Genomic DNA, 12,788 nt, shown 5'->3' on the forward strand with positions numbered 1-12,788 from the left:
GTCAAAAATGAAAAAGGAAAGTGCTCAGGTTGTGCTCTTGCAAGACACACATCTCACTCCTTCAGAACATGAAAAACTTAATAGAATGGGATTTTCTGTCAACACTAGGTAGCATCTATACACCTCCTGGAAGTGATTTTGCCTTGTATAGAAAACTTTTTGATTTGATGATAGGGGCGACTGACACCGTTATATTCGGTGGAGATTGGAATATCCGTCTCAATCCAAAATTAGACTCATCAAAAAATTCAACCGTCACATCATTACATAAGAAAATTAACATATTAATGTCAGAATTAGGTATACTTGATCTTTGGCGAGATGTTCGAGCCGTGATTACACTTTTTACTCATGTCCTCATGACGTGTATTTGAGGATAGACTATTTTTTTGTGTTGAAAAGGGACCGCCATAAAATACAAAACTGTGATATCGGATGTATTGATTTATCTGACCATGCACCTCTCTCTTGCACGGTACATATTGGTGACAACATGGGAAGAACATTGTGGAGATTAAATATGAGTATCCTCAACAACCCAAAATTTAAGACCCAAATGAAAGACGAAATAAAAATGTTTCTAGAAGAAAACGATACAGGAGAAATCAATTAAACTATAGTATGGGATGCATTAAAGGCAGTTGTCAGAGGAAGGATTATTTCATTCTGTGCTTGTGAAAAAAAGGAAAAACAACTGAAACTAAAAAGCCTCAATAAAGAATTAAAGGACCTTGAGATGCAACATAAAAGAGAACAGAAATCGACTTTGATGACAAAAATTAAGAAAATTAGAAACAAAATAAATATGTTAGGGTTAGGGTTTAACCCTAACCCTAACCCTTTCGACTTGATCTGATGCCAAGCCTTCTGCGTGCCTGCAATACATCGATGATGAATGCTAAAATGCCTCCATCATAGAATGAGGCAGTGATCTCTGTTATCCCAAAGGAGGGAAAAGATCAATTAGAATGTGGGTCATACAGACCGATATCGGTGTTGAATGTTGACTATAAATTATACACAGCTATCCTTGCCAGAAGATTAGAGAAGATTCTCCCCCAGTTAATACATAATGACCAGAACAGGATTTATTTCACAAAGACAGACTCACGACAATATCAGACGATCACTACACATACTAAACCATATCCAACACAACAAAATTGAAGCCTTCTTAATTAGCCTAGACGCAGAGAAGGCCTTTGATTCAGTGAGTTGGCCTTTCCTACACAGAGTCTTAGAAAAATTTGGGATGCCCAAGGGTTTTGTTAAGATCATCCATATGCTGTACAGTAAACCGTCAGCTCGGATAAAAATAAAAGGGCACCTTTCAGACACCATTACATTAGAACGTGGCACTAGACAGGGCTGCCCTGCCTCACCGCTTCTCTTTGCGCTCTATATGGAGCCCTTCACACAATGGATAAGGCAGTCCAAAAACCTCAAAGGTATCCGTATAAATGATGAAGACCACAAACTGGCTTTGTATGCCAATGACATGCTGATTTATTTAAGTGACCCCTAACTCATTTTTTGAATTAATGAACCTTTTAGAAACATTCGGTAATTACTCAGGATACAAGTTGAATATACAAAAAACGCAAATTTTGACCTTCAATCATACAGCCTCAAAACACCTCAAAATTTCAACTTAAATGGGACCAGTGCACTTTGAAATACCTTGGGATATACTTACTATACCAAAAGACATTCTAACACTGGGAGAGATAAACTATGGCCCTCTATTAACAAAAATTAAAGATGATGGAATTCCTCTTTTCTTGGTCTTAGCCACAGAATAGACTTGGTAAGGATGAACATCCTTCCACGATACCTATATTTATTCCAAGCACTCCCGGTAGAAATGTTGTTACAACAGCTATCCGAATTGAATGAGGTTATTTCTAGATTCGTCTGGCAGGGGAAAAAACCCAGAGTGAAATTTAAAACCCTGCAGCTCTCAAGGGAGGAAGGAGGAATGGCTCTTCCAAATTTTAAATATTATTTTTTTGCAGCTCAGGCTAAACCTCTAATTAATATATGTAATCCAACATTCTATGGCAGGTGGAAAGATATTGAACTCTATTCAGAATGATCCCCCAATTCACGCAATTTTAGCTTACAAAAATGTAAGAAATTTCATGAATCGTCTGCAGAATCCACGGATCAAAGCTCAAATGAGAACGTGGAGTATGATGAAAGAAGAGTATAAACTAGACCATAAATTACAAATAATCCAATGGTGTGCTTATGATCCTGACTTTAAACCTAACACAATGGACCATAGGTTCAAACTCTGGGTGTCAAAAGGAATAACGACATTCTACTCCTGAACAAAAAAAGGACAACTTGAAAAATCTGATTTTTATAGGTATCTCCAAATGTGTAACCATTTTGAACATAATATTAAAAACAAGACAGACTTAAATGGCCCCATATTGAAGATACTTATCGGTGCCTAACAAGAAGACTCAAATAAAGGTGTTATCTCCAGATTTTATAAAGGCCTTAGGACAAAAAAAGCCCACTCTACTGAATACATTAAAAAGAGATGGGAAGAGGAAGGTAATTTCTCAATTACAAGTGAAGATTGGCTCGAAAAAATGTAAATTCCAGTGGAAGTGTATAAATTCTTACATATGGCGGGAGTTTGGGTGGAAATGTCTGGTACGATTCTTCATTACACCAAAACAGGAAGCATATACTGGAGAGACTAAAATCAAATGTTGGAGACAGTGTGGACTTTAGGGAGCTAACCACTGGCATGTTTTCTGGGAATGCCCAGGGATACAACCCTTTTGGATAGAGCTTCACAAAGTACTGAAATATATTCAATGCTGATATGACTTTTGAGTTTTCTACACTATATCTAGGAAAGGCCGACTTCCTGGAGAGACGGTCAGATGAATATCTATTTGGTATTTTGATAACTGCTGCTAAAAAAGCGCTCACAAGGCGATGGCTGCTCCCTGAGTCCCCCACAGTTCAGGAGTGGATAGACATAGTGAATGATATTTACATCATGGAAAAGATTACATTCTGTCTCCGTCTCCAGAAAAATGTATTTGTTAAACTTTGGACAAAATGGGTTAAGTATGTGAAACCGTTACGCCCAGAGATTGTGGTAGTATTAGATAAATGAACCCTGTTTTGTTGTCTTTCCTTTCCTTTCACCATTTTTTAAACATTTTTTTATTATTACTATTTTGTATGCTTATTTACTTAAAATGTAAAAGTTGGATGGCGGAGAAAAATGGTACTGCCTTTGCCTTTGTGACATGTACTGCCATACCTAAATAAAGATTTTTTTTTTTTTAAAAAGAAGAAAGTTAGCATGGCCCCCAAGACAAAATCTTCACCTGAGATAGGGAACCAATCACAGAACGGGGATGATCACAAGACGATGACGCCCATAGAGAGACTTTGTTTACATCCAGCATGGCGGCTACGGAGGTGCAACGACCGTTCCAAGCAGCAGTAGATTGTGTGCTAAATAAAATGGAAGGAAAGCTCACTTTGAAAATAGAACAAAAACTTAAGCTACATGATTTCCTTCATAAACAGGAAGTGTTCACGCTGCTCCCTACAGGCTCTGAATACGTCACTGAGTATCGTTGATATGATTGGCTGTAAGTTTGTCCAGTAGTACAGAAGCATTTGATCGACATTCGTTGATCCCTCCTCAAATACGAGGAAATGAACGGCTTAGCCAGGCTGTACTAGGGTGCATTATATTGAACGTTCATCATATTTTGTCCACTCCATTAACATACATGAGAAGGTCAAAATATTAGGAACACCAGTCAATATAATGCACTCCAGTACACCACCACTTAGTACAACCTCAATAATAAACTATAAACTACTATAAGTAGAATTATCACTTTTTTGACATTGTTAACAAAAAGTGAAAAAAAGTAAATTTATAGCAGAGCTGTTGTATTAGATTGAATTAGATTTCACAGGCCTACCTAATGAAGTGTATATCATCACATCACACAGCCATACTGTACTGTACATCCATTTGAATATTACTAACATTCCTACATAAAGCTTTTCTTTTTAGCAGAGGAATAATGTAAATGTTGAGCCACATGATTATTATTACAGTAATTGTCTCTAAAATGGTCTTGTATTGGTTTGATTCAGGTTAGGTGGTCTTGACTACAACACTACACTAAACATACACTCTGCAACATGAACAAGGAGCAGTGGAAACTCAACATCAGATTCAATGATCATCTGTTCACATGGCAGGAAAGAAACACTAGGATCCTGTTACAGAGAGCTCACAGACATCAACCTCCAGTAGAAGACCAATATGCCATCCTGCCTTCAAGACCCATGCCTGCCTGGAACGAACATGTGGTCTTTATCTGGGTATCTGATCTAGATCAGGAAAACACATGCTAATGCAGGTGTAAATGTGCTGGTGATTATCTCTATAAATGTTTTTTTGGTACAAAATCACAGCAGAATGCATATGAATGTAGTGTTGCATGATACACACATGCAGGATTTTGTTAAATAAACAGCACTGAGGGCTCCCATGGACAAGTGGTGTAAGGCGTGTACTATGAAATCAATACCTTTCCTGGTAGAATTCTGGTCAGCTTTAGTTCCCGCTGACTCTTATCTCTTACCCATGCTGCCTGACTGTCTCTACAGTCATCTATTGAATTGTTTTTCATTTAATGCTTTAAATGAAGACTTTTAGTTCCCCAAGTTCTCTAAAAACAGTTTGACAAAGATTTTTGTTTGAAAAAAGAACACAAACAAAAACAATAACCCTATAGCAGCACGGGTGAATAAATACTGCTCATCAGTGTCAGTGAGAAGCTTTCAGGGAATTTCCAAACATTCATCAACTCTTTCACTTTTGAATTTACCAGAAGGAACCAGTTTAACATCTACAGTGCTGAGCAGAAAGTTCGAAGAAATCACTTTCAACTACACACACACACACACACACACACACACACACACACACACACACACACACACACACACACACACACACACACACACACACACTAGACACTGACTGCCTTAAAACTAAACTTATAGCAGCTGGTGACATGACAACATTACAAATGTTTCCATCATGGTCTGGACAGGTGACTGCTGTAAACAGTGCTCAGTGGAGTGATAATACATCTGTATCTGGAAGATATACATATGGTATATATTGTATATCACTTGTCTTATTATGTCAAGAAAGTACTCATTTCACTGGTTCTGTAAAAGGATGATTTACATAAATCCTAAAATAATAATTCTTAAGATTTGGATGAAATCACCTCCTAGAGATTATTATGGAATAAGCAGGTCAAATATATATAAAACCCCTATAAGCCGATTCTGTGGAGGTGTCAAGTAAATGACTATGTCAAGCTCTTGTTTTCTTGCCCCTTTGATTTCATTTTGTATAGATATGTATATGGAACCCCTTTTCTTTTAAATATGTCATTTTATTTCATCTTTTCTCACCTCTCCTGGACTTACAATCTCTTTATTGCTCTTATGCACGCACATAATCTCTCCCAAACTGTATAAAGTTCATAAATCTTGAAAACGTAAGGAAGCAGAAGAGATGATACTACTGGTTTAATGAATGTATGTATTACAATCTGCAGCTCCAAAATAAAATAAATATAAGAAAAAAGAAAAAAGACAACATCAGACACAGATACACAAGCAGACAGTGTAGTTCTTAAAAAAGTGTAGTTAAAAGACTTTTAGACAGTAAGCCATTGCCACCGCTGCCTTCTAGTCAGGAGCTGGGTTGTAAAATTAAACAATGAAACATTTGGAACATTGCTGAATAACCATGTTTCACATTTGTATATATAGCCTGGAAAACCATGTTTCAGCCACACTCTAACCAAGACCTTTATCAGTGACAAAGGACAGTCATATGGCATATAAGTAGACAGACTAGACAAATATGAAGCTATCCTTTAAGCTACAACACACTCTGTCAAGGTAGATGATGATTAACCCCCCTCCACTCAAACATCTTCATTCACAGAAGAGCCTGGTCTGTGGACTCATTTCAACAGCAGCCATTTCCCTTTGAGATGAGAAACATCTGAAAAGACCCACTAACATCCATCCTCCATGAAAACCCAGTGTAACCCATCCACACGTATTTGTGTTAAACATGTATTCAGTGTGACATCAAATTAAGATGAATGGATTCTTCAAGTCATCTCTATACTAAACTGACTGATCCACAGAGAATGTCAACAAACTGCTAGCAGTCACAGCTCAGTGCAGCATGAGGCAAGTCCTCAGTCAGCGTTTCCCTCTGCTTCTCTCTCCTACTAACCTGCTCATGGTGAAGCAGCACATCCTCCTTCATCCAGCCTCCATCACATCTGAAACTAATTGCTTTCTTTTTATGGCTTCCCGTCAGCTGCTGTGTATCTTCTACACCGCTTCCTCAGCCATCCTGCCTGTGTTTCCTGGTTCCTCTTAATCTACGCTAAACCTCTGACTAGCTGAGGGGGGAGGGAGAAGGGAGAGATAGTGAAACGGGAGAAGGGTGTAGGAAGGAGAGAAGGAGGGCAATGTGCTTGTGTTTGAGGGCGTTTTCACACCAACAGCATTAAGTGCAATTTAGTCGATCAGAACGGTCAGAATGCAACAATGGCACTCAGGTCCGCAGAAACTGCTGCAATTGTCAGAGCACAAGTTAGTGACGGACGTCGTAACGAGGTGAAACAGTTCCCTCGAGATGCTAGAGAATTTTCTTGAGCAGCAGCAGCCAGCTGTATGTGCAGCTCTACTGTCACCCGAGGTGCGCTGACTGAGGCTGACATAACCGTGGTGGAGGATGTAGTCAAAGTTGTACAGTACTGAGGGCAGCCACTCTGGTGATGTCTGAAGCAGCATCACCAACTATATCCAACATTGCACATCTGCAGGCCCAGCTGCTGAGGGAGATGAGCAGTAGCCCTCAGGACTGTGATCAAGAAGCTGAAGCCGGCTGTACACAACAGCTTGAATACGCTGCTTGCTTATTTAACTGGTTTAAGTGTAGTATTTAAGTACAATAGCCTAACAAACAAAACTTTGGTGTTGGCTCAATTGCTCAATTCCTGTTATCATTTGTAAACAAATAGTTTTATTTTCAACCTTTGATTTTACACCATAAAATGTCATTATATTGTGTCTATGTTGTTTGCTTATCTATCCACGACTTTCCAAGTGAACTCTGAACTGTTCCATGATTAATTGTGGTGTTTGGCTGTCTACTACATCTTCTCCCTAAAACCACCATTAATAGTGGTTTGCCTTTTGTTTTGTATGTTGACAATTCTGCACTCAATACAGATAGCCTATATTTTAAAATAAAATAAAATAAAATTGTGACCAACAGCTAGAATAGTTTGGGAAGCATCAGGCACACCAGTTAAACTCCTCATTTGAAAGTAGGAATAGAAGATAAGGTGTCAGTTCTGTAATGGCCTCCATTCATTATGGTGCTCTGGAAACTAGTGGATAGGCTACAAATGATTACATGCAGCCTAGGTATGCTCAGTGACCAAGGCATATGTCTTTCTCCAAAGATATGTAGGCCAAGCCCTGAAGGACCAGTTCTACGGGGCATCGTCACTGGATCCGTTCTTGTCTGATGAGCACCGTAACAACACGTTCTTCTGTCTGAAGAATGAAGCTGCTGCTCTGAATCCTGAAGCATCTGATGTAAGTTATAAAATGTTAGAAATTGAGTAATTTGGGTAATGTATTTAAATATATGTATTTGTGTTGGATTAGTGATTTTAAACACTGAAGTTCATTTGATTTGTTCTCATTTGATTATTCCTCATCCTGAATAATTTCCTCTTTTAATAGCAAGACCCTGGATTCAATAGTTCTGACGAAGCTATGTCTGAGCAACAAGAAGACATCCCCAGTGGCCCAGTTGATGCTGATGATGATCCCCTCCCTACTCCACCAAAGAAGTGTTGATGAGCCTCCTGGGCCAAGCCTACACACAGAAAGCACCAGAACCAGAGAAACTTTGCTGAAAAGGCAAAGAACAAGGTCACCAGATAGAGGACACGCATTCCTCTGTCTGAAAAGCCACTGTCCCGGTGGAGTGAGCATGAAGCACACTTTCTCCTCTTGGCATGTGTGGCAAAACAGTACCTTTACATACCTGGGACCAGTGTCCCATCTGAGAGAGTGTGATATTGTTAGCGCACACCTCAGCATGTAGATCAGCTACTTTTCCTGCATCTTCCCAAGAAAGTGTGATCAGTAATGCAGCATTTTAGCTGAATTGCACAGAATTTGTTGAGGTTGCTTTCTACTTGTTCAGTCATTTATGTGGTTTTTATTGCTGAATGGTTGCAAAGCCATTGTTAATGGTGTATTACTGTTAGTGTTTAACCATATTGTGGTTATTTCTTGGGTCTATGTCATGATGCTACACATTTAATAGTTGATACCAACAACAATGACATTTCATGATTCTTGTTGCCCAATGTAATGATAATAATTGATAAATGATTAAAAGAAATGGAGTCAAGCCTGTAAAGCATATAACTTAAGATTGCCTGAAAAGATGAAAAGGAAGTGTGTACACTCAGGTGCACACTTGTTTTTAAGAATATAGATCACTGATTTTCTGTAGTATGAGTTCATGTGACATCACTGGTCATTGTAATTCATTGTGTAACCTTTTTTGTAGTCATTTCAATGTTACGTATATCTTTGCAAAATCACAGGCATAGTATCACAATGCTTTCAGAATTTATATCAGTTAAGTATACTTTTTATGTCAATTTATAATGTAAAATGAATGTCTACTTCTTACCTACTGTACAGGTGATCTATTGACTTTTCTTAGTTTTTGGATACATTTTTTAAATAACTGTTGCCATTCAGAAATTGCATACACATTGTGCCAACCAATCCCTTTTTATTTCAAGAGCCAACAATTTTATTTTTATTTAATTATTTGATCTACAACTGTCTCATCTACTCTAATCTTCTAAGAGAGAAGCAGGGAAGGTGTGTTATATGAGACTAAATGTGCTCTCTGTGCTAAGTGATACAGTTTACTGCCTATTTGCTGTCACACAGCAACAGATAAGCAGCTCTACAAACAATCATGGTTTCAGTTCTCTTTTGGCTAAATTTAACTAGTTCTGCAGTCACTCCACACATTGAAACATGCCAGTGTGCAGCCACATCCTCTGTGAAGCCCCCTGGCATGAACACTGCAACAAGATGAACTTTACTCACTGCTCCGTTGCTCCATGTTGCTGGGACTGTCTCCACACTTCTGAGGAAGGCCAACAGACCAGTAGGACATTTCTGCTGGAGTCACTGGTTAACTGTTAACAGGGCAGAGTTCCTCCACAAAGACAAGGTCTGGATTGAGCTGTTACCCTGCACAACAACAAAACAGCATTGATCAAACACATTGAGTTTTCACATATGAACATCAGACATTGTCCAGAGAATCAGGTCTGGACATTTGCTGAAGATGTCCTTTCACACATGTAGCACACAAGTTCTTCTCACCTATTGGAACTACTCAGGCAGGACATGAGGCAAACAGTACACTGCAGTTGTAATTCAGTGTTTTTAACCAGAAAAAAAGGCTTTTAAGGAGCCCACCGGTGGTCGAGTGGTCACTGCGCATGCCACTTGCCATCACATTGTTCAAATCCAGCCAGGGACCTATGCTGCAGGTCATGTCTGTCTCTCTCTCTGTTTCCTGTTGGCCTCTATGCCATCTACTGTCTTAATAAGAAGAAGAATTCACAGGAAGTCCTCTCTACCATTAGCACTAGCTTCACAGTGTTTAGGGCCAGGAAGAACAATGCTCTGTCTGTATAAGGAACAAGTCCAACCTAGTCTACTATTATCTTTGTTGAGAAGGAACTTGTCATCCAGTGCAGCAGTGTGGCTCACTGACAACAACAACAGAGTTATAGCACAGAGGAATAAGATAGATCAGGGTTAGGGTTACACACACAATAGTTGAGTGAGTTAATCAGTTAATTGTTGGTTTGGATCCAAACGAGATGAGATTTGCTGACATTAAAAAAAAAATACAGCAAATCACCAGCCAAAACCTTTGATGGGACATTCAGGTACTCCACTGCACTTTATGAGGTTAGCTTGCAGTCATGATTAAAGCCATGTAAAGCTGCATACCACCATCTTTCAGTGCAAACCTTCATGTTATTACTGAACAGCAAATGAATCCCTTTGCTTGTGGACATAATAATAAGCCATAGATGTGTTTTCCAAGCTATCTAAAAAAAATCACTTATAGATAACTGATTTTTTTTCTTCTCTTCCTCCATTTACCTTTACTTTGAAGTCTGTGAAATGTATTGAATCATCTACAATGCTGTCACAATGATTGTAGGGGTAGCCTCACCACACTGACTACAGGGCATCCCAAAAATGTAGGAGTGGAAGGGAGTTTGGTTATAAATAATGACTAATAATTATCATAAATAATGATTAATTATTAATAAGAAGTAGTAGAAAATGTTCTACTACTATAACTAACAGACAAACAACAGATGTATAGAAGACTGTACAATAAACAGATGTGTTGGTGTGTGTGTGTGTGTGTGTGTGTGTGTGTGGTTAGTAAGAAGAGAAGAAAGAGAAAGAGAAGCAGGGAAGATGTGATCAAGAAAGAGAGAATGGTGAGCTTTGTACACATAAACATTACGTGATGCTGGTAACAAAGCTATTCCTCCTGCTCAGGCTGGTGTTAACTCACAGGTTTAACAAAGATAGAGACATGATTGAGAAGTCAGACTGTCAGTGAGATACACACAGAGAAAAGAGGTAATATGTGTTGAGATGTTTTGATGTAAATTTATTACATGTGAAATGAAGTTTATGGTTTCCTTTTCATTTTTCTAAAACTAAGAAGCACAACCAAAAGCTTTCTGTACGCACTTTATTTTAAAATGCCATCTTTATTTGATATAAGAAAAGGAAATGTATTTATCGTATTCTTTTTTATTCTTATTTTATTTATTTGATTATTTATTTGACAAGTTATTTGACAGCTAGAATCGTACTGTATTTATGTGACAATCTAGCCAGATTTCACAATGTATACTACAGAAGAGGATTAGGGCCACTGTGGGAAAAACAGTGAGTTCTGACTTTTTTCTCAGAATTTCGAGATTAAAGTCAGAATTAAGTAAAAAATATCCTCACAGTTTTACAGAAAACTGAAGTTTGACATCAGTTTCAGTCACATGACCCCAATTCTGACTTTAAACTCAGAATTCTGAGAAGAAAAATAACACTTTTTTTCCACAGTGGCCCTAATCCTCTTCTGTAGTATACAAAAAAAGAAATGCAAACAGAATTAAGGAATGAGTTCAACTTAGTTACAAACCATCTTCCAAATTCTATTACATGTACTGTAGTATGAGGGACTACTTCCCCATACATCAGCCATGTGTTCTACATTTGTTTAACCTGTGTTACAGCATACAATTCAAATACACAAGCAGCCATGCAGTCATTCAAATCTTCCATCCAGTTACACATTTCTGATCATTCGTAATTAGAGATAAGCATCAGCAGGTAACCAAGTAGCTAACACAAATACACATTACCTCAGAAAACATATCTGCAACCACTCATCAACCTAAGGCTCTTGTCTAATCTCAGGCTAGAAAAGACCATATATACTGTTAACGATGCTCTTCAATTAGACTGATTATTATAACTAATATCCAACAGTTCATTTCACCCTTAATGTACATACTGTGGCTGACGACAACTGAAGTGTAAACTATAATCCCAATCATCAACATTTCAATTAAATGAATAAAAGTCATTAATAGTCAGTTTGCATTGCGGTATTGGAGAGCCAGTTCTCTAGACCTAATACAGTATAGTTCATCTTGGAAAAGCGACTATAGCGCAAACACACAATCCTGCTTCTTTTAAGTGACTCAGTGTTTCCTGGATGGATGTTAGTAGAAGCGCGCGCACACTTATGCAGATTGTATCATTTTCCTTCAGACCATAACCATAAACCATAAACCAAATGCTGTGTTCCACTGTGGTCAGAGACAGCGTGTCAAAGCTGCGTCATGACTTGTGTCAAGTTATTTGGACAAACATTTCTTTGTATAGGTGATCCTCTGATCATTGAGCTTCATGTGGCTGTAACAGCTGCAGCAGTGAGCGCTAACACTAACATACTGTAGGTATGCTATGTTAACATACAGTCACGTATCACATCTAGCACTGTTGTTGCGCTCATGGCTGCAGCTACACATCACCATATAAACATGATGTGACGATAGTTATTATTAATATTATCCAACTTACCGCAGGGTTTAGACTAGCAGTGAGCATGATGAGAGAGTCTGTCAGCCTTTAAAGAGCTTTGCAGAGGCACACAGTGATTACTGTTTGTAACGTTTCACTCAACTTCCTCATTCCACGACACAAACTTTCCTTGTCTTCTTCTTCTTCCTCCTGGTGTTTAACCAACTTTACCGCCGCGCACTGTATGGAGTGTGTCATTAGACATTAGATCATCTGGATGCTAATTGGTCAATAGAAAAATGAAGAAATCAATAAAAATCACAGCCTTTTGTGATCCTACCGGTATTATATAACCCCATTGTGATTTCCCTTAAGGCTTGTCCTGAGCTCAGTAGTGATTTAAACTCTGACATGCCTCATTCAGGGCTATTTCTTAATGTTTCCCTCTCTGAATTATTATAATTCATGATAATGTGTCCTACATCTGATTGCCTGTATTCCATTCC

General features: G+C 38.4%; 1 protein-coding gene across 1 annotated transcript in view; it reads right to left on the reverse strand.

Annotated features, from left to right (window-relative positions):
* The window catches only part of lrrk1 (leucine-rich repeat kinase 1), a 101,066-nt gene extending 88,661 nt beyond the window's left edge, over positions 1-12,405 (reverse strand). The window contains exons 1-2 of the mRNA XM_053319227.1: positions 12,343-12,405; positions 9,259-9,405 (exon numbers count right to left, since the gene is read on the reverse strand). Coding sequence (XP_053175202.1) covers positions 9,259-9,328 — 70 coding nt within the window. The 5' untranslated portion in view covers positions 9,329-9,405; positions 12,343-12,405. The remainder of the gene's footprint in view (positions 1-9,258; positions 9,406-12,342) is intronic.
* Positions 12,406-12,788: the final 383 nt, after the last annotated feature.

Source organism: Scomber japonicus, chromosome 1, assembly GCF_027409825.1.
Source record: "Scomber japonicus isolate fScoJap1 chromosome 1, fScoJap1.pri, whole genome shotgun sequence".
Lineage (NCBI taxonomy): Eukaryota > Metazoa > Chordata > Actinopteri > Scombriformes > Scombridae > Scomber > Scomber japonicus.